The sequence below is a fragment of the Rhea americana genome, unplaced genomic scaffold, assembly GCF_003343005.1.
Source record: "Rhea americana isolate MKP2758 unplaced genomic scaffold, rheAme1 scaffold_319, whole genome shotgun sequence".
NCBI classification, from domain to species: domain Eukaryota; kingdom Metazoa; phylum Chordata; class Aves; order Rheiformes; family Rheidae; genus Rhea; species Rhea americana.
In genome coordinates, this window is record NW_028186445.1 from 730,867 (window position 1) to 753,788 (window position 22,922).

At 41.2% G+C, this 22,922-nt stretch overlaps 1 protein-coding gene across 1 annotated transcript; it reads left to right on the forward strand.

The window, feature by feature from the left end:
• The first annotated feature begins 10,177 nt into the window (after positions 1–10,177).
• On the forward strand, positions 10,178–19,927 carry CCR7 (C-C motif chemokine receptor 7). Its single transcript, XM_085310427.1, has 3 exons — positions 10,178–10,187; positions 17,025–17,074; positions 18,851–19,927. Exons 1-3 carry the CDS (start codon positions 10,178–10,180, stop codon positions 19,913–19,915), a joined length of 1,125 nt encoding a protein of 374 aa, XP_085166553.1. The 3' UTR covers positions 19,916–19,927.
• The last annotated feature ends 2,995 nt before the right edge of the window (positions 19,928–22,922 follow it).

Genomic DNA, 22,922 nt, shown 5'->3' on the forward strand with positions numbered 1-22,922 from the left:
TTTAATTTTGTGCACTGTGATTATTATGTTTTATCACCCCCAAAAGCCTTCTGACCTAAAAAAAATGAAGTATAATAGGTATGAAATGTGGAGCAGGCCCCAAAGGATAAATGATCAAAGGTGTTTAAATGCTAAAATATGACCTAGGCACCTTATGAGACTTTCAAAAACAATTCATCAGGTTAAGTGTCTCACTGGTATTGAAATACATGGGGCTGAGCCCCCTAAAAACTTTGTGCATCTAAATACCCTTTCAAAGCATGATCCTACATATGTGGTTGAGGTTAGCTTCTAATGAAAGACAAACCTCAAAATTTTGTGCAGCTGCTAATTTTTTTTTAATTTTTTTTTGAGGTAACTAAACAAGGGTGTTATAAAAAGCTAGCCCACATGACGCACTTTTTCGTTTGTTTTTTTTTTAAAAAAAAAAAAAAAAAGCTAATCCACCTCAAGCAAAATGAGCACTTTGATTGTAGGAGCTGTGCTTACTTACAGGATTATCCTGATGATAGAACAGAATAAAACAAACAAGTACAGCTTTAGATGGATAAAATATCAAAGTAAAACTGAAGTCTGGCACAGATGAAGACCAGCACAGCTCCCTGAATGTAACAGAAGATGAGATGCCGTTCAGGAAAATCACACTGCAACAATGCATAGCAGTTTAGAGCAAGAAGTAGAAAAACACTACACTCAAATTACATTAAAGAGGGAATTTAGATGGGTCAATTAAACAGCCTAGCCCAGAAGACTGGCAGTGAGGTTTCCCAGGACAAAAACATATGTTTTTGCTGCCACCATCAAAGCCGGGTTGTAGAAAGTTCACAGCTGAGGGTGGTGGAGTTTCTGACAAGAAGGGGACGTGTTGGCAAGCAGAAGGTTTTCCTGGCCTGAGGGGAATAGGATCTAAATCCTCTTTGCTTGAGTCAAAGCAGGTATTTGATGAGGCTTCTTACCTGCCCTGTGATGTGTTTCTCCCAGTTCCCATCAGCTGTAGGTACTCCACCTTGTATGAAATACCCCCTTTTGTGTTCTACCATGTCTCATGGAGTCAGTGACAGTTCCTTTTTCCTTCATTTTTCTTTTTCTCTCCCTAGTTCTGTGCTAAATGCCCTGCTGAACAGTTCTTGCCTTTTACTTTTCTTTTTTTTAAGAGAGAGCAACTAAATAAGTTATCAAAAAAAAGTTATTAAAAAAAACTTTCAGATTGCCTATCTATCTAAAAATCTTGTGTAGACATAGTGTCATTAACAGCGCAGTAACAGTCTTTGCCCCACTCTTTTGCTCACCTCTCCTTCTGTCCCATTAACCAACAAATGTTACCAGCAGTGCTGACTGCTGGGTTATTCAGAAAATTACTCTTCACTACAGATTCAAGACAGGAATTGGTGTTGACTATGTGACTRCAGAGGTCTGTGAATTAGCCTGAATACAGCCACCAGGCGTCTCTCTAAGCCTCCTTTTATGACTCGTCTGCCTGGAGATGAATTAGGGGAAAAAAATATACAGTCCTGCYTCTGGTAGCAAGTGCCTAGACAGGACTGCAAGATAATAACCTGTGGAAGCACATACTGGCTTTCGACTGTGATCAGGGCTTGAAACTGCACTATTGTTCAGTTTGTGAATTTAACTCCTCCACCTGGTATGGCTGCTGATCATACCGATACCAAAATATAATGCATGCAAACAAGCTTGCTTGCATGCCCTGCTGATGACCATGAGTAGCAGTTATAGGTTTCTTGCTTACTTTAGATCATGGCAAATAGAAATGAAAACCATCAAGAAGGAATTGGACTCTGACTTTCTTCTTCCATTTCTTTTTTCCAACTGCCTAACAAAAAAGAGCTGTGATGAAAAACATTTCATCTGTGACAGAGSGATACCTTTGGAAGAATTCTGTGCATAGAGAAAAGCATGCATTGAGGAAAGGTGTCTAAAGACAAGATACCTTGTAAACAAGCAGWGAGAAATGCTTTACTAGACTGTAGCTGAAGCTTTAGTTGGTATRTGCCAAAGGGAGAGCTCAGTCTTCCACCTCTGGTCTTATGAAGGGACTAGTGGAGGGAGGTTTGAGTATCTTCGTGTCTTGTCCCATAAAATAGAGCCAATCTGGAGTCACACYCCTGCAAAAATTACAGAAATTCAAAAATAAGCACTAGATCTTATTTTTTAAGCTGATTTTGGAGAAATTTGATCAAAAGAAAGAGAAAAACACTCTTAAGCACCAGGAAAAGGTTTGGGTGGCCTGATCATAGGAAAAGCTCCATTAAAAACATTAGTCTAGATGTGTCTTTTTTTATACTTTTTGTATCCAATTTTAAGTATGACTGTGCTTTCTCATACCCATATAGTAAGCTCCATATGCTTTTAGATAACTTGGTATGAACCTTAAGTAGTTGTGCCACAGACAATTCAATTAGCCAATAAAGGTAACTTATACTTACACTAACTTAACATCCAGCATGAATTAAACTAAATTAAATTAAGGTCACTTTAATTCTGAACAAGATTGTGGGGGCTTAATGCAGTTTAATTCATCCACTTTAGTTCATGCAGGTTGATTTATCAGTGTATCCTTGTATGAAAAAAATTCAGAGTGCAAAGCAAAGGACAATAATAGTCTGAGTTTTTTGAGTGCAAATGATAAATAACTGAAAGTTACTACCAACGTTTTGTACCACAAACTGTCTCCTCTGCTGAGGAAAAACAGGTTCTTACAGCAAAATAATGAGCATGCACTAGCTTTTTGGCTCTAGCAGTGCTGTGGAGATCACACTTGCGGGTACAACAGTTTGACAAGAACAACCTGGGTTTGTCATCACTTAACTGCATTGCATTAAAACTACAGAGCTGTGCCCTGATAGGATTTTGCAGCCAGGTAGTTACTGCATGTTAATCATGCAATTTAGAAGAAGCAGCATTTTAGGAGTAGCAGATAAAGGCTACTGCATTTCTTAGACCTCTGTTTGGTACTCTATTGCACTTGGAAGCGTGTGAGGCTGCAAACTCTTCTCATCAGTTCACTGTACATTTTGTTCTTGGATGTGAGCTTGCTGTGAGCTAGAGATTTTCTTGGATCTTATCTTGTGCAGAAACTATGTTCAGCCTATTATTGTTGCCTGACGGTAACTTCTTTACTGGGTATAATTCTCCACATATAGAATTCAGTACTTGCATAACAGACACAGTATTGATATTGCCAAATTGCCTTGCATCTGGAAATGGGACAGGTAAGTGTGGTGTTTAATGAGCCCGTCACTGTCAGAAACGATTCTTCTAACGGTTAGATATTGAGAGCACGGTGTTCTGCACTACAAGCTTTGCTGTCTGTGCTGGGTGTGACTCATTCTATATATGTACAGAGATAAATGCAGGTGTGAACGCTGTAACAGACATTCATACAACTTCAGCAGAGGCTAGAGATCAGCTTCAAGCTCTCTGGTCACCTTGCACTTAGTAAACTGAGATTGCTACCCTGTCGAAATGTGCATAGCGTCTTTTTTAACTGATGTTGGGTGGACTGAACAAGCTGTATTTGCACTTTCACTATCCAGGGCGGGCATACAGCAAGCCCCAGTTTCTGCTCATGCAGGTTGACTGCAGCCATAATTGTTCATGGCTTGAAGGCGTTCACACCACTTGACTGCAGTTTTGAATACTCAGTCAAGTATGCCCAGTATGACTGAAATCAGAGAGTGATTCTGCAAATCTCTCTCAAGTGGAATTTGTATGGACAACCAAGCAGAAATCAACTACAGGGAGACCAGCTATTAGACTATAGGCTTGAAAGCATGGATCCTTGCTTTGATTTAGATCTCTCTCTCACTGTTTTTGTTCTCAGTTCCCTTCTTTCATTTTGACGCTCTTTTACTGTCTTCATTTTTTTTTTTTTGAAGTGGTTTTGCAGTTATCAGGCTGTTGTCTTATTTTGTTTAAGCTATCACGTAGAGCTTCACTTGCTACTTAAAAAGGGCTGTTATTTCTGTGAACAGCTAGTTTCAGCTTGCTTCCTGTAACTCAATTCTATTTAATGAAAGAGGCAAGAAAGATCCATTTAAAATCCTGGCACCAGCTTCAGAGGGGGGTGGGCAGAACCAGAAAGAGTGACATTAAAAATGCAAACATGAGATGAAACATATGACTTTTGATTTTTAACCCCAGAGATGGAGAACGGCAGAAGCATGTGATAAAGGACGCTCGATGAGTGCTTCTTAGCTGGAGGAAACAGCGATGGGATTAATCTCTGTTCCTATATCTGCCTTGGTATCAAAGACCCCAGGGGACTGTGTTTAAATCTTAAGCCTGTGAAATATGGTAACATTGACTCATCAGAAGGTTGTTTTTGTATATTCACCTGACATTTCACTCTCAGTTCTTTCAGGAGACCTGATTATCTTGTTTGTTTGTTTTGTTTCTCACTAAACAAGTCATTTGTGTCACTAATGTTTGATACCCTTAGTGAAGTCAGAGACAGTACCACACCTGAGTGGGGAAAAAAGGTACAGRGAACTCTTCAAAAATGTCTCTAGGCATAACGAGAGCTACATACACCCTTCCTACCATAGTTCCTATGCAGTTCCAGGAATTTTCTTTTTTCTATCTCTCTTCCTGTCCTCCCTGGAGCGATTGTGGTCTCAGCTTCATGTTACTTTAGGCCAGAAGGGATCAATATGTTCATCACAAATCCCTACATAACACTGTCCAGGACAGACACCTGCAGGAGCTTATAATGGGCCTGGTAGTGTGGGCAAACAAAATGGAGCAGATCTCATAGCAGGCCAAGCACCACTGACCTACAGCTCAGCGTTCAGACAGCCAGAGCAAGCAGCAGTCTGCTGCAGTGGCTCATTACGCTGTTTTCCTCTGCACCTCAGCTGAAGCAACCAGCAAGCTCCTTTTCTGCTCCCTGCATGACCTTGCCCTCTTTGCTCACGTCTCTGGGTGCGTTTGCCTTGTTACAGCTCAATTCTTGGACTGCAGGTTCAGGAAGCTGCTTTGGTGCACGGCAGATGCAACTCTGGCCAAATTGTTTTATTTTGTTGCAAAAAAGAGAACTGTAGAGAAATGCTACCACCCGTGGCATGATGCAGACATGGAGAAGGTGAATTCCCAGTGACGCCAACTATGTGCCCTTCTCTCACGTGGCTGACACAGGGGCAGCACTTACGCTAGTGAATCTGGGCAACTGCTTGCTCCTGAGGTCTATGAGTGAGTCTGTGCAGATTACTTCCTCTATTGGGTGGATAAGAATCTTTTAATAGCCTCGTAGTGAGATCATAAGATTTTTTAGGGCATCCCCTACAGCCCTGGTAAGAACCCCTTTTCATGAAGAATCCCATCTCACGACCACTCTTAATGTCAGGAATTTACTCAAATTTCACTTCTGCTTTTTTTTTTTTTCTTGAAGACCAACTAGCTCAAAGCCCTTCTGGAGTAAACTTACTGACTTCAACACAGGAACTTTCCCTATACATTTCTGAAATGCCAGCCCAGTAGCTTAGGAACTGCGAAGGGTATCTGGGCAGGAGGGGAACTGGAAGTGGGAGATTCCAGGTATCTTCACTTTGCTCAGGGGCTTGTCTGCCTGGCAAAGCAGCAGAGAGGAGACATCATGATCTCAACATGACGTAAGAGAAGGCAAGTTATTGGGGAAACAGGCAGTTGAGTAATGTTYACTTACAACTGACCAGTGCTTCTGTCTAAGCGACCCTGGTCTTCCTCAGGTAATGGGGAGAAATCCTTCCTTATGGTTTAGATCAGAGATAGAACAGAACATTGCTGGAACTGAGTGGGCTGACACAGCTGGTATTTTCCTTTAGTGCTCTATTCTGTCTCCTCTTGTGGCAGGATGCAGGGAAGTGAAAGAAGCTGGCAAGGCACCTGTGATACCTAAACTTAGCCTATGTTTTATTTCACTTTTATGAAAAACCTGATGATGATACTCAGCCTGAAGCTGGACTACAGTAATTTTGGTTTGTTTATCTGAAGCTGATTGTTAATGCTGCTCATTCAGCACTATACGAGAGCTAACCCATGAACTGCAGTTTAGTYGATTCTTCGTCCTGCAATGACCAGAACCAGGTGAAGCTGAATGGAATTTCCACCTGCTGAAAAATTCTGGTATCTCAGAGTGTGTTTTCCTCTCAATTCACTTAATGCCAAACTAATGGAAAATGCAGGAAAGCTTTGATTTGGGGACATGAAAACATTTTGTTTCATACCTTTCCAGAATGAAGCTGCACCTTGCTACGGTACGATAGAGCCTTATGAGTTCTGCTTTGTAAGATTCTACCACATTTACTCCATACAGCCTGTGTATGTTGTCCAGACACTGTCTCCTATGATGCACTGTGATATCCATAAGACTTAGCTGAAGAAGAGATTGTAAGAAGTCTTATTTTATAGACCAGGACATGGATGTGAAATACATCAACTAAATTCCCATGAGAAATTTCATCACTGAATGATTTGCAATTTAAYGTCAAATCAATTAAAAATTACATCTTTTAATTCAGTTAATCTAATTCAGTGTTCATTTTCTGTTGGTTCAACACAAACGGGTTTATTCTGAGCTAATTTCCTGTGGAATTTATTGGGAACTGCATTTTCTTTTGAGAAGTCATATTGACGAATAATTTCAATGTAGTTCTAACACTGTAGTGTGGGTAGTAAATTGTATCACTGATTTCTTCTTTTCTTGCAGTAGAAGTGGCAATAATAAATCAAGATTCTAACAAGATACTCACGAATTCAGAAATTTTCTATCATCTATCTTGAATATTTTCTACAGTKAACTTGAATTTTAGGGTAAAGAATATATTCTTCTGTGAAAACAGCACAGCACGGCTGTCTTTCACACGGATTAGGCCAGGCATTATTGAGGAGTGTTATGTCTGAATGTGCATGTAGGCTCACATTTCAGCAAAAAATAGCTCACAGGAAGCACATATTAAAGGGAATATGTCAAAGAGACAGAATCACTAAGGCACGAAATGGACTGCAAATATGCCCATCCAAATTAAATAAAGCTTTAACAAATGTTTTGAGAGCTATCCAGGTATGAAATATTACTGCTACAAGAAGATTTAGTGGCATAAGCCCATTGCAAATTATTGTTTTAAAAWTTTCCAGCTGTGTTTTCAGGGAGACAATTTGATTAAATTAGTTGATTCTAACATACAACTTAGCATGTACCAAAACTTTTTAAAGTTAAAACTTGTGAATATGCCCAGGAAACAACAACCTGCAAATGTTCTATCTGACTTCTTTCCTCACTTTGATTTTTGGCTTCAGTGACCACATATTTGGTGATATATTCACCGAGATTCTGCATTAATGTCTGGTTCTCTTCTGTCTGAGAATTGTGAGCACATGGAGAGTGGATCTAGGAGACTCTGCCTATCTTTACATATTCACCATGCCCACAGACAGCACAATGACTTAAAAGACTTTACACCCACCATTTCTAAGTATTCTGCTGATCCTCTGACCTGAGAAAAGTCTTTGATCTCTAGCCCTTTCTTGCGGAAGTGGTTAAAATGCAACTCTCAAAGGTAGCATACCTGCCTGGATAATTGGTGAACAAAAGGAAAATACAGCAATAGAGCCACAGAGCCACGAAATGCACCTGCCTCAGATAGGTCAAAAGCAAGCGTATCGAAAACCTAGTGATGTGCACTTAGACAATGCTAATGAAACTTTGTAGGTCATCTTCTGGGAAGCCAGATAGAAATGCTGATAGTCTCCAGACATGCTTCATGTTGCACTGCCAAGCGCAGTTACTGTGGGCACCTGGCCTTGGACAAGCTATGTGGGGGAGGCAGAGTCCAGCACCAGAAGGCTGCCTTGGCACGGCACAGAGGGCCCATTAAGTACTCCAGAATGAGATCAAGACAGCAGCGGCACCGTCTTACCCAGAGCTGAACACTGAGAAGGCACTTAAGAGAAAACTGGGCTGACATAAAGCTTAAGGAGGGTATGAAACCGTAGATGGGTGTTTACACATGATCTGAGATCATCAGCAGGATCCGCAACTTCAGACACATTTAATTCAGGCTAAGAGAGGGCTAGGAAGTGGAACATTCAGCTTCAAGTTGAAGCCTTTACAGTAATAAAGGCTGGAGAGCAAGTGATGTGTAGTTTTAGAATCAGAATCTTAAATTTAAATACTCAAATTCTACTGAAGCCCTATTTTGGATGTGGTTAACCCCTACAATCATTTAAAATAGTTTTTTAACAGAAATCTATCAAACTTTTTTTGGTATTATTTAAAAAACAAAATAAAACTTCAGCTCTTCCAGAGCTAACCTATGTCAGAGGAAATAAGGCARTCGGCTCTTCCAAACAGCGTAAAGTGTTAACGATTCTCAAGAGCCGTGGACAACCAGACTTTCTGGGGTCATGAGCTTTAGTGTTTATTAGAGTTATCATTCGCCTACAACTGAATCTTACCTATTCTCCTCTCTGGAAGACAGGAGGAGCAAATGTTTCTGGGAGAAGCCATTTTTTGTGTGAATGCTGGCTGAAGATACTTGCACATATGGAGTTTAAAAGACTAAAGTCTGCCTTGGGCGGTTTAGTATTAGAGGGGTGAGGTGCTAGTGCTGATGTAACCAGTCAATTCAGGGAATTTAACTGATCTAGCTATTCTGCTCCTTTTAATACATACTTCATATTACCAGGTTATTTTGCAAGACACTCAGTAGATTACCTTGGAGAGGACAGCCGTTCATGATAGTCAGGAATCAGCTGCCCAGTACAGATGTCTCTTAAAGCTATTCAACTACACAGCAATTATTTTCCTGATGCAGAGTAAATACATAACCTCTAAATCAGTTTAGATCACCTAGATATGAATCCTTCAGCCTTCAATCCTCCATCTTTTCTCTCTGCAAAAACAATCAATGCAACATAGATAGGCATTGGTTTTGCTTTGTTCTGATTTTGCTGAAGCAGAACAGTGTCTTTTTTAGGTGTTTCCCAATCACACAAAGATTGCCCAAGTTTCATTCTCTTTAGCRAGACTGGTCTTTCCAGCTAGTTTTGGCAGTTCTCTGCCCGGTGAGTCTGAACTGTTAAACCCTCTTTGCACCCTAAGCAGGACACCCTCATGTGTAACTCCAGGCCCAAAGTGCTAGGTACTGTTGRGCCTGTTAGGAACTATAAGCTCCATTTTAGCTCTCTCCTGGCTGCAATAACAGTATTGCCATATCGTAGGAGGAAGGTGYACAGGTCAGGGTGCTAAAATAATACAGGCTGTGCAGGTATGCTGATAGAGCAARGACAGCAATCACAGTATCCCCAGTTAAAAGGTARTTTTCTACAGTAATTCTTCTACAGTAAGTGACTCCCTGTCAAGGCAGGGACAGAACTGACAGTGCTGCAGGTCTTTCCAGGGCTATGGATGGTATCTGAAATCTYTGCAGTAGCATCATGGTGGAGAAGGAGCAGGATTAACCACAAATGTGCAAAACCTTTTGAGGAAGACAGTCCCTGCTGATACTCAGCAGATAACAGAAAAGCAGAAAGAAATGGGGAAATTCCCTTGGTCTTGGGAGCTGCTCATCATCTACCGATAGGGCGTTGTGAGCACGTAGGACAGAGGGAAAGGGATGCCGGTTACTGGTAGTCCTGTATATTGAGACTTTTCCACCTAGTAGTTGACTATTTCTGGGGAAGGTGTTCTGGAGATGAGTCTTCCCTGTTTCCTACCACACTCTGTTCTAGCAGATGCTTTGCTAGATAAAGTAGCATCTACTGTGAGGAGCAGAAATAGCAGAAGAAAGGAGTCTTTCCTCTTGTTCCTTCACCACAGTCACAATTCTTACGTGCCAGTGCAAAAGCAGAACCTGCTCTGCTTTACTGCGCTCTCAGAGCGTGTGTGTGTGCATGTGGTTTCAGAGCTCAGCTGCACGCAGAGGAAGAACCAGAATACACAACGTCTGAAGGGACTGTGGCAGGTAGCACAACTTTCCTGTATTGGTGAAAGCACAAGGAGAAAGAGGAGGGTCTACTAAATGTCAGCAACGCCAGGGCACGTCATGAGGTGCAGGAAGTATATAATGCAGTTTCTCTAAGAGGGTCTCTGGCAGGAGCMACGGTGCATGGCGGCTATACTGTCTGGAACATACGATGCTCTTGCTAGCCTTGTGATTTCATCACTGTTTGAAACAAGACCATGGACAGTGGTGAGTACATGTTCTGAAGTCTCTGGTTTTGTCTTCAGCTTTAATAATAAGGACAATGCCCAGATTCATGTCCTATSACATAGGACTGTAACAGACTTTTAACAGAGTATTTAAATGATGTAAAATAAAAGTTTCAGTCTTTCTCGTATTTATTATAATTTTGCTTGGATTTTCTTTTTCTTTTTCAAGCTAAAAAAAAACCCAAATCAATTATTTTAGAAACACACACAAGAAAAAAACAGGTTTGGAGAGGGGACTTCAAGGAGTTCTTCTGTCCCATAGCAAAGGAACTGTTCCTTTATCATTCATACCTTTTTTTCATGTTCCTAAAAAGACACAATGCTCTCTCCCTGGCATTACTTTAGTTCAGTGAATAAATCAAGGGACTGGGAGCAACCATGTATGAGTCTCCCCGGTCTCATACAAAATGTTTCTGTTAATGTCTGCACTGTGCCCATAAAACTTTGAAAGTTTAATACTTTCTTTAGTCATTTGTTGTTGGTTTTTCACATGCAGTGCTCYACAGGCACCTGCTTCCAGTAGCTTCAGTAGGTGGAAGGCTGTAGGAGGGGAATGGCACTGTGTGTCATAGATGCGGTGAATAAGACTGACCCTTTTTTTTCTCTGAGACTATTTATTCTTTTTGAGTTGTTTTATTAACCTAAATACCTCGAGTATTTAAAAACTGTGATTCCAGTGTGAATGAGGGATGTGCAGGGAAGAGGAGCAAAGGAACTAACTCAGGAGATTAAATTAGTTTATGAACAGAGCTCATAATACAACTGATACCTCTCTATGACTAAGAGCGTGGTCAGAGCTGTAACAAGGATGGTGAGTGTGATGGGGCAACAGCCAACAAGTTCATTCCAGTAAAGCCCTTCTCCTCTGGTAGTAATGAATTAAGCTTTGCAAAAGGGTGGAATGGAAGGTGCTTCTGCCTTTTCTCTGTGACATTTTTCTAATCAAAGCTTTGAATTTATTGGGACTGTAGAGGCTCCCCTGCACATTCCCAATGCTGTAGCAAGCAGTATGCAGAGAGGTACAGATGTCCCTGTGCTGAATGCTGCAGACAGAGAACAAGGAAATATCTGTGAAATGATTTGTTGAGATTTCAGCATTCAATACCCTTCAGGTACCTTAGAGGCCTGCAGCACATCTGAAAAGGATGAGTAGTRTTTTTCTTTGCTTTTTTGAAAAAAACAAGAAACAAGGATAAAAAATTTAACTCAAACAAAATCACACACAGAGCTAATAGTCTGGTACAGCTGAGAAAAATAAATGCTTYTTTTTGTATCTTTGTCTCATGTTTCAGCCCCAAACTTCACTCTCCAAGCAGGGTTTTCTCCTCCTGGAAGGTCAGCAGTGATTTATGAATTAAGCAGAGGGGTGTTCCACAAAATGTAAAGCAAAGCAGCTGGTGCTGAATCCCATGCTGGGATCCCAACATTTGAAGTGATAGGGAAAAGCAACTAGGGGATGCAGAATGCTCCTGCTCAGTGTAAAAGAGAGGAATTCACCACACGCACAAAGGTGATGGGAAGAATACAGAAAGTTCCTCACTCTCCACTGCCTGTGGAAGTCTTAAAAGTGCAGCATTATGCAAGAAGAACAATCTCTGGCACACATTGCTCACATGAAATGTCTCTAGAAAGGTTATAGTACAAGACAATTGTGATTAGAAGACAGGAATGGATGTACTGCATCCCATAGGATCCAACATGCAGAAATGGGGAATGGATAGCCTGAGTCTTCTCATACATGCATCCTCACTGCTCCTAGCAATCAATGGTTCAGCAAATTCCTGAACCAGAAGCTGCATTCAAATTAAAACATTTCATAATCCAACTGAATCTACTCACCACAAATTAGTATCTTTGTGATCTCATTTAAACTTTTGCCTGATGCAACATCATCTGTTTGCTTTGTTCTTTTCCATTTATTTTAAGGTGTTTAGTATTGGGGGGAGGGGAAGACCCATTACTGTGAGGAGGGTTCTATGTTTTAATTAATTGATAAAGGTTAATTATGATAGGAAAAAAAAGAAAGAAATAGAAGCCGACAAATAAGAGTAGGTTAATACTGTTGCTTTGGGTTTTACGGGATTTTTTGTCCTATTATTGAATTTCAGCAGAATATTCCAAAACAGTTCTAGAAATGTTAAAACATCTGGGGAAAACGCACAGCATTGTGTGGCATGTGTGTGTGTGTGTGTGTGTTTTATTTTTTTTAACTGTAGGTAGCACATGATCAGCTTATTTAAGAATGATTTTCTAATTTGCTTATTTCTGCTTGTCTTGCCTTTTGATTCACAATTGCCCTAAAGAAGTGGAGAAATAATTATTAATTAATAATTAATTAATAATTATTATTCTGTAACACAGGTCTACGAATGCATGAAATAAAATTATGACTTAGCTTCACTGGGCTTTTTCACTCCTGAAATGAGGGTCTCTTTCCTCTACTAGTTGTGAAAAATAGAAGGGAAAAAGCTGGGGGGARGAACAGGCACTGAGCTGTTAACGGCCAAAAGTCATTGTATTATTTAAATATGATTAATTCTTCTCAGAAGTATCTGGTTGCTTTCCCCAAAAGCCTACTACACTGCTAGTGAGGAGGCACTAGAAACTGGTACATGGATGAAGATATAAACAGTACATTACTCACTACATAAATGTAYGCTAAGGTGCTTGAGACTGAAACTTCTGCCTTGCAATTTTGGCCAACAGGAAAAAAAAAATCTCACCATGAAGGTTTAGCCAGAGCAGGTTTGCTTAACTTTGCCAATACTATCTAAAGTATTCCTGAGAAGTCAGTGAATATAACCTACTGCTTTTCACTTTGCACATTCCTCAGCATTAGCAGAGGTGAACAGCTGCTCCTCCAGGTTCAGAGCCTAATCTGTGTAGGAAGGAGCCAGCGTGCAGAGCAGGAGCAAGTTCCTTGTGCAGAACAAAACCCTGGGATTCATTCCGCAGGATTTTGTTTGTCCAGTCCGGTTCTAAACATCCTAATTGGCTCTATTTCTGCTACTCTTTCCTCCTCTCGGGACTTTCTGCAGGCAAATACTTCTCACTATCCGAAGCTTTCCTGCTTCGGATAAGTAACATTGCTAATGTTACTTAGCAATCATTTCACTTTTTTTCTAATTCCATGCCTGAGTATCCATCTCTGGGCATACCTACAGGGCTTTATTTGTACTGCTGCTTTTTTTAATCTTGCTTGAGATTGGTTCCTGATGCTGAGGGAATATACAGATAAACTGCATGGGATTCATCTGTCCCAACTTACATGTTTACCCTTCTGTCACAGCATGAAATGAATTGCACCCAACATTCACCCCTGGACAAGTAAATCGCACCTTTAACATCTGTTCTTCCCTTCACTATTAAGAGAGCCTACATAATATCAACGGCTAAAGTATGATGAATCCCACCCAATAGGCTTGTCTGTAGGGGGAGATTTTCAAAACTGACTGGATGCTGCCCCACTTTCCCCAGCCACTGCATCAACAGCAATTTTGCTACTTCATCTGTAAACAAATGGGAGCAGAGGCAGTGTAATTTTAAGTGTTTTTAAAACTGCTGCCATCTTTCACAGGAATGACCAGAGGAAGTCACCTCCTTACAGTTCACCTGACAGCAGTCGCACTGAGAGCAATGTTCCCAGAGCATTGCCCTCCCCTGCTTCCCTCTCTTTCACTTACAGCGGGCAATTCTGTTCTCCACAAAGTCTTCTCAGGGCTTACAGGACAGGCAGGTGCTTTTGAGAATTGTTGCAAACCAGCGCATAACCATCTGAGGGAGACGGGAGATTAAACAGGGCTTTGACCCATTCAATGTGCAGTGTTTTTCTTTTCTTTTTTCTTTTTTTTTTTTTTTAAGTACAGTTGCTAGTTCTACTGTTTGTGGGGACTTTTGAGAGGGTTTTTTTTTTCTTAACATTTTGAGGAACAAAACTTTAGGAAAATACCCACAGTTGTGAACTGCCACAGGCTAAAAAAGAAAAAATGCCTATTAAACTCCAAAGCATGTCTCATTTCCTCTCTGCAACCCATTTGCTTCTGCCACCCTTCCCCCACCGCACTGGACTCCTAAGCATGGTAGAGTGAGAAGTGAGTTTTGTCCAGCCTGCCTGAAACTGGTGACTTGGAGACTCACTCAACAGACTAGCAAGGAAGGATCACGAGGCTGCATGGCCTCTCTAGTTATGCCTTTGCAAATGCGTAAGCTGAGGTAGAGGCAGCAAGGAGGGGAAGGTACAGTGGAAGCTTTCTTATAACGAAAATTGTGTGACATTTAAGACATCTGAAATAGCAACCAGGAAAAAAAAAAAGAACACCAGTGAAACTCTTCAAAGGAATGATACTTAGCTGAACGGTTTCAGGATCGTTAGTTGAGTCACTGTTAGCAGACCTATTTTGTTACACACAGCGCGTTTAAAAAAATAAAATAAAACACAATTTCCTATGGCTGTGCAGTCATGACTTTTCAGACTAAGCAGAGTCTGGCCTAGTCCAAGGAGGTGAAAGGAAGATGCAGAAATACTCAGAGCAAAATGATGCTGTTAATGCAGTGCCCTCTAAATTACCAGTAGGAGGCATCGTGGTAGTGTCCTTTGGAGGAGGAGATTTAAAAAAATTTAAAAAAGCAGTTCTGCTAACAATGCACTGAAGGAGTGGAATTTATGTTGGTCTCTTTTCCCCTGTGGACTGATAGTGCAGGATTCTTCTCCTCTGCCTCCATTTTTATAAAACTGCTAGGAATTTAATTACCTTTGAGACCTCAGCTTCTGCCAAACATGGTTGAGACTGGCCAACAGAGGTAATAATTATCTAGCAACAGGCACAGGCAGACAGATGTACAAACTGCAAAAGCCCTTAGGAAACCAGGCTATTAAGAAGGTGTAATAGATGATAAAAGACCCCAGTGAGTTTTTTTGCAGGGGTCAGGGTCCCCATGCCAGTGTCCCAGGCAGAGAAGGTAGTAACATTCCAGGCTTCCTTAAATTCACCCAGAAGGTTTAGGTGGTTTAGAGTTTCAGTGCATTTCCTGTGTGATATGCAAAACTCAGATAAGCAGCYTGGAGGGAGAGATGGTTAAACTGGGTGTTCACTAAACTTCTGCCTGCAGTCTGGAACTGGTCACAGCAAAAGGCATTGGACATGCAGAAAATACAGACAGAAGCATTTAGCCAAGCCTTAAGGTTAATCTTGGCCAACCTACCTTGACATACTTGACTTCTTACTGTAAATGTCACTAATAACACATGATTACATGTTTCTGATTTCCCCGGGAGAATGTGAGGGGTATCAACATAACTAAGCATCTAGTTACAGGAGGCAGCATAAAAGATGAAAACGTAGGGGAGGCACAAACGTCTAAGAGRTGTTGTGGGTAGCTCATATAGAGGCTCTAGGGAAAAACAAGTCCAGCTTTTTCACGTGCAGTTGGGAATATTCCACTCTCACATCACTATTCGTGTATATATGAGTATCTCTGATCGCAGAGATACAAAATAACTGCTTCTGTTATTAATGATGCTACTGCACGCAATTTAAAGCGGGTCTTACTGAGGATACAGTGGCAAGAATGGCAGTTACCTGAAGTAGTGGAAATTAATCCTTCTGGTCCAGAGTAATACTCGAACAGGACACTGCCAGAGCAGGGAAGGGTGCAAAGGAACTCTGGAAAGAAATAAGTAGCAAGTAGTAATCCAGAACAGAGCTGTGTACTACAGACTGCTGAGCCAAGAGGGGCAAAGGAATCAGTCAAAACTATGAACAAACAGGCTTAACTATGAGGAGAAAGTCATATTCACCAGAAGAAGCAGTGAAGAGATTAAAAAAAAAATCTCCTCTCTCTGCCCCAGGCTTGCTCAGTGAACCTGGACCAAATAAATGYTATGGGGAAGTGAGCTAGTGCTGCGACAGACTTCCTGTGATGAGCAGCATGATGTGCCAAACAAAAGCTGCTAACTCTCTTTCAAGGCAGGATACATCTTTAGCTCGTGCTGGAGCAGAAGGAGGTGAGAGCCTTCTCTGAGTTGCCAGCACACTTTCCAACTTGAGCAAGAAAAGGTTTCAATTCCAACTGCCCGAGGTAAACACTGATACATGCTTTAAATAGCAAGAAGTAAAAGCTTTCGCTGGCCCCTATGCCTCTGCTAACCACAGCAGGAAGAACTGTTTGTCTGAGATTGCTCTCAACATTATCACATCTGGCTCTGAATTTAATTTTTCCTTCCAGCTGTCAGCATCCCATATCTCCACATTCAAAGACAGCAGAAGCCAGCCCTGACATTTAAAGATGTATAATAAATTTCAGCCAGCTTCAGTTACATATATCCTGCAGGGAGCAGAGCTTTCCTGTTCTGCAGTCCAGTCACCACACTGTCAAGGAACAGCTGGGCCAAGTTTATTGCACTCACAGCTGTTTGTTTTTATGTGCACTGAGTATGCTACATCCTTAAAGCCCAGAACAATGCACTGGCTGCTGACTGACTATAAAAATAAAAATGGTTGCACTGCAAAAGAGTTAACTGGATCTTCAGCTTTTCCTTATTGGGCTGGAGGCAGCAGACTGCTCAGATTGAGTCCGTGCTCCAACAGTAACTTGTTATGTGACTCTGGGSTAGCTTCATAGCATCTTCATTGATATTTTATTTATCCATCTATAAGGAGTTTAACAGGGATAAGAATGTCATGATCAGGTGTGCTACTGCTGCATAGTATCGCTCTTTTAAAACTCAGCTATGTTTTCAAAAGGAACGTCAAGTGGGAAACCCTACTTAAYTGCTAACAGTAACACAGTGTCTCTTTCTTGTCTCCTTCTTCTCTAGGTAAGCAAATAAAGGTTAGCATGGTTTTCAGCCTTCCTCTAATTTTTCAGGTAAGATGTTAAAAACAATGTGGTTGAAATGTAGCKGCGTTTGTGTTGTGGGTAAACAGAGATCTTGGAAACTTTGACACACCAAAAGCAGCCACCCACAGTGCTGGAGAGATTTGTGGGGGATGCTGCTTTTCATACTAAGAATCCTATCATGCATGGAGGTGGATGATGAGAAAGCAAAGAGCAGTGCTAAAAAGTCAGAGCAAAAACAAACACAAAAACAACAACAAAAAGATAATTATGTAGACTGGGATTTCAAGATAGCCTTGATTGTTAGACCTGAGTTCCATTTTGGCACCTAAATGAGGATTTTCAGGAAAAAAAAATGACAGCATTATATGCTGAGTACATGGGAAAAATTGGGTCATTCCTCTTTGGAAAGATCTGGTCAGAGTGCCTTGGCCTYTGGGCTTTAAACTGAGTTTAGTATTGAAGAGCCAAAATGCCTAAAGAAGAAGAGATCAGCTGCCTTGAATGCAATGCTCAACTTCTTCCTCCTGTTCCTACTCAGAATAAACATAAAGCTGGAAAGAGAACCCAAAGTACTGAACTCTGTTGTGACCTGCTCCTGAACCTTGTGCCTGGCCCCCAGCACTCATACTCCTGYAACCACAGGAACAGCCTCAACCACCCCACAGTCCCCAGTTCAGTCTCTTCAAGAAGCTCAGCAAGGCAGGGACGTTTTTGCAGCCTGCTTCTTTTTCCTTTCACTTCTGGTGGCATGCCTCCAGGTAGCATGCAGGATGTGGTAAAAAAAGCCTGCCTGAGATGGAGAGTGTGCTAAGATACCCAGTGATAACAGGCAGAGGTATCCACGGGAAACCTTTCATCTCTATGCAATGGAGAAAGGGTACTGGAGACTATCAAGTCACAGAAAAGCAGGGCACAGATACCACAAGCTCACTCTGCCCCATAGATTATGGCAGTGTAGGAAGATGAAACAAGAATAATCAGAGCTTAAATCAGAGGCAGAGGMCTGAACGAGACACCAACAACTTGTCCTTGTCAGCACAGTCACAATTTCCTGCTTCAGTCACTGTGCTTCCTCAGAGCTTCACTGACACCTCTATTTAGTAGAGAAAAAAGCCAAAGCAGGCTCCAGCTTTGTGTTCCCACACAGCCCTTTGTTCATACTGCTGGTTTCAGCTATCTCACAGGCTTATTCTTTGCTGCRAGTGACCAAAGGAGACAGGAAGGGCTTGCAGCAACAGGCTGTTGTTGGCTACAAACACAGCAGTTACATCCCTCTTTTACTACTTCACCAGTGGGAAGTTCATATGAAGAACATGAGTAAAAAAAAAAAAAAAAAAAAAAAAAAAGCCTAGCGAGCACAGTCAGTCAAGAGGAAATTTTCTTCATTTTGAAGAGAAGAAAACATTAAAGGACATATTTTTCCTATTTTCTGACAACTAACTATGTACACACAGTTGTATTTGGGTCCTTAAACATTCTGGAAAAAGCRTTTATTTGCTGAGAACTTTCAGGTGTTATTTTGGCTGAGCACTAATATTTCTTTTGTAATTTCCACTTTGACCCCCAAACCCTACATACTTATGGCAAAAGTTTTCAGCCATGAGACCCAGCCAACTCTATTGATGATATCTGCATGAGGAAATGCTTGGAAAATCCCTGGGATTTCTSTGCTGTTTGTTGGTTGGACGCTCCTGCTTGTTTTTATGTCAACTTCAGTTCACTTCCTGAAGCAATTCATGGAAGGGCAAAGGCTGTGCAYGCAGAATAGCTGTCTCAATGCACTTTTTTTCTTCCCTGTTCTAGATCTGCACTGGAAACAATGTCACTGATAACTATGACTCCAACACCACCATTGACTACACCCTGTTCGAGACCCTGTGTGAGAAAGACGAGGTCCGTAACTTCCGTGCTGCTTTCCTCCCAGCCATGTATTCCCTCATCTGCTTCATTGGGCTGGTGGGGAATGGGCTTGTGATGCTGACCTACATCTACTTTAAGAGGCTTAAGACCATGACAGACATCTATTTGCTGAACCTGGCCTTGGCGGACATCCTCTTTCTGTTGACTCTCCCCTTCTGGGCCACAAGTGCAGCCATGTACTGGCTTTTTGGGGAGTTTGCCTGCAAAGCTGTCTATTGCATCTGCAAGATGAGCTTCTTCAGTGGAATGCTGCTTCTCCTGTCTATCAGCATCGACAGGTACTTTGCTATTGTTCAGGCTGCCTCTGCCCACCGTTTCCGTCCCCGGATGATGTTCATAAGCAAGGTCACATGCATCCTCATATGGCTCCTTGCTTTCATCCTGTCAATCCCTGAGCTGGTTCACAGTGGCATAAATAACTCAGCCAGCCAACCCCGTTGCTCTATCATTGCTACTGACTTGCAGACATTTAACACCGGCATCAAGGTCTCCCAAATGGTTTTTGGTTTCTTATTTCCCCTGCTGGTCATGTCTGTCTGTTACCTCATCATTATCAAAACATTACTCCAGGCCCGCAACTTTGAGAAGAATAAAGCTATTAAGGTCATCATTGCTGTGGTAGTAGTCTTCATTGTCTTCCAATTGCCCTACAATGGCGTCATGCTGGCCAAGACCATCTCCGCTTTCAACCACACCAGCTCATGTGAGGAGAGCAAGCAGCTTGACATGGCAGATGATGTGACCTACACTCTGGCCTGCTTCCGATGTTGCCTCAATCCTTTCCTTTATGCCTTCATTGGTGTTAAATTCCGCAATGACCTCTTCAAGCTTCTCAAGGAACTTGGCTGCCTGAGTCAAGAGCGCCTCTGGCAGCTGTCTGCCTGCCGTGAGAGCAAGAGGTTTTCCATTGCCATGGAGACGGAGACAACAACCACTTTCTCACCGTGAGGGGAGTTCTCCAGGCAGGCTTTGACTGAGCTGAAGGCTGGCACAGTTTTGTACACTGCCACTATTTTGAATCTGTGATAGAGTAGGACCTGTCACTACTTTAGGAAAGGCAGCTGTAGGCAGGAAATCCAAGAGCCTCCCCACATCTCAAGCAATAAGCATTGCTATCCAACACTCTCACAAATAGACTTCAATAAAGCTGTAACTAATACTTAAGCATGGGAGAGGGACACTGRTGAGTCTAAAATTTATCGTGTCATTTGACCTTTACTTTAGACTTTCCTAGGTGAAATAAGAAATGCTCAAAATAGAACAGTTTTCTTAACAAATATCAAGACAGCAAGTCATCTGTGCCACACAACTGCTTGTTTTAGAACTACACTCCCAAGAGCATCATCCTTGAATTCAGTGTCGTATTTAACAAGAATGCCTACTGCTCTTTCATATGTACACAAATGATGCCTGCCACACTGACCCAGCCTTCAAGACAAAACAGCCTCAGGCTCCAAGCTTAACATAGTATGAAATATAAGCTATGAAAGTACCCTAGCATGCAACTCAGCTCTGCTTTCCCCCCAAAAGCTAGAAATTTGCATAATTAATCCTAAATGCATATATGATATGCATAGTTTCCATAATTATGCATACTGTTGTGGCATCTCAAATTTTTCAGGAAAAGAACAWCTTCCAATTCACTTCTCTGTAATGATGGTATCTATAAAGAAGATGTATCCTAAGGAACAAAAGTCGTTGCATCTCCCTGTGCAGGGCCTGATGCAAGGGTAGCTAGCACATTTTAAACTCAAACTTCCTGCATGAAGACAAGCCCTCAGTGATCTGAGTTACAAATCTGACATTACTGAGACCTTTTCAACCACCAGACATACAAACTTGAATKAAGAAACAGGTATTCCTTCACAAATCCAGACAGATGCTTACAATACATTTTTACTGCTTAGCCATCCACCCTGTCCCAATATCACCCTTATTCTTGACACGGCGAGAGATTGTCTACTTGTATGCCTGATATTAAAGCACGTATTTTGGTCATGAGGACCAGAATGTTCAACATTTTCCAGAATTAAGGCCAGGACAAGCCTGTATCAATTTCTATGAGCAAGGCTCTCAATTTCAGGATATACTGGCAAACTAAAGTGGTTGGACGACGGGCACAAGCATCTGAAACATGCTTATGTCAAGCTTTATCAGTTACTGCGGACACAGTCTGCTGATTTTCACATATGTGTGGGGGCTTTCTGTGCTATTGCTTGCTGACCTCAGAAATGAATGTGGTTTTTTTTTCCTCCCTTCCCCATCAACATGATTTTTTTCTAGAAGGACTTTAACAGCTGGCKTTTTACAAGTCAGATATGTATTTCACTTATAAGCTACTGAAAATGTGTTTTGCATTCATATTGTCACTGCTAATAAAGACACCATTCATCATGGCTTGATTTACACACAGGAGACAGTCACATGTTGAAGATTACTGCCAGGGTCACATACTTGAAAGGAACACGGCAGCTGAACAACAGATTATTGTCATGTAAAATAAGACCCTGAAAAGAAGTCCAGAATGTAATGCCAGTTGGTGCGTTTACTAAAAGAATGACGATTCCTCCTGATGGATGAATACCCTGGGAACTGCTGTCATGGGACATCTGAATGCCAACTGGGGAGGAGCTGCTGCGATTATACATCTGTTATTGACTAGCATACCACAGTCCCCATACCACACAGCTCTCCCTGGAGTCAGACACCAATGACCAAAGGTCTTGGCCATGAATCCCGTTGGTGCTAGGCTGTAGCAGTCTAGGTCAGTGCATGTATCCAACCCTACCTTCCAGGGTAGCATTTGAACAGCTCTGATTTGTGGAACCTGTAAGCATGTTCTAGTGGAGACCAGAGCCATGCAGAGCAAAGCATAAACTTCCAAAAGAGACACTTACACTTTTTTGTTACCACTCATGGACCCATTAGAAGTAATCTAAAACTCTATGGACCATAGGTTGAAAAATCATTGTTCTATAGACATGAGAATGTCTAACTGGATTCCTTCCTTGGAAGGTCAGTTTTCAGTTTTGAGACATTGCCATCACCTATACTTCTGGCTAYCATCATTAAAAAGTAAAGGATTCTGCTGTGAGCTAAAAGTGAGTAAGAAAATACATTTTGCTCTGCATTACTTGTCTAAATTGAATGATAATCCTAGCCAATCATTTAAAGCATTTTGTTTTATAATGCTCCTGTAAACATGTAACATGTAAAATAAATGTTGTTTCTTTGTCATAGGAAATGGGGAGTTAAGACTGACACGTGGAATAGTCATTTGTTCTTGTTTTCCTCCTATAGTCGTTACTCAGATATGACAAAGCTAATGAGAACGTAGCAAGAGTGAGGAAAACCTATAATAAAACTGAAAAGATCCTATGTTAATTAATGTATATTCAGATATGTAAAGCTGCTTTTCATAGACAATAGAGTTAAGTATGTACACAAATATATACTGGAAATACATTGCTTTAACTAAACATTTTCATGCAAAATACATTCACCTAACTTACTCCAGCAAGGAAATCTGCTTCACCAAAATGTGCAATTGTGCTTGCATCCTGTTTGATAAAAGCCCCCTCTGCAAACTGAGAATGCTTTAGGTCTTTATCAACTACATGTAYTATTCACAGGAAAAAAAAAATGCCACTGCTTACATAAGAACGAGATACTAAAGCACAAGGCCTAGATATTTGGAAAAAAAGAGCAACTTTGAAATTGGTACAATGCCTTCTATTACTCGTCGAGAAAAATTAGATTGTGTAAAAGCATTAGTGCCTCCTAAACAAGACTGTGGTGACTTCAGAGTGAAAGTTCTTCTCAAAGCAAAAGATTAAAAGCCAAAACAAACCTGCCAGTTACTTAAGTCAATGTTAATATGTTTTACCTAAGATCCTAACTTGAGATTCCTCACTGAAATCTCAAAACTATGTTTTGCTATTTCTAGAAAATAAAT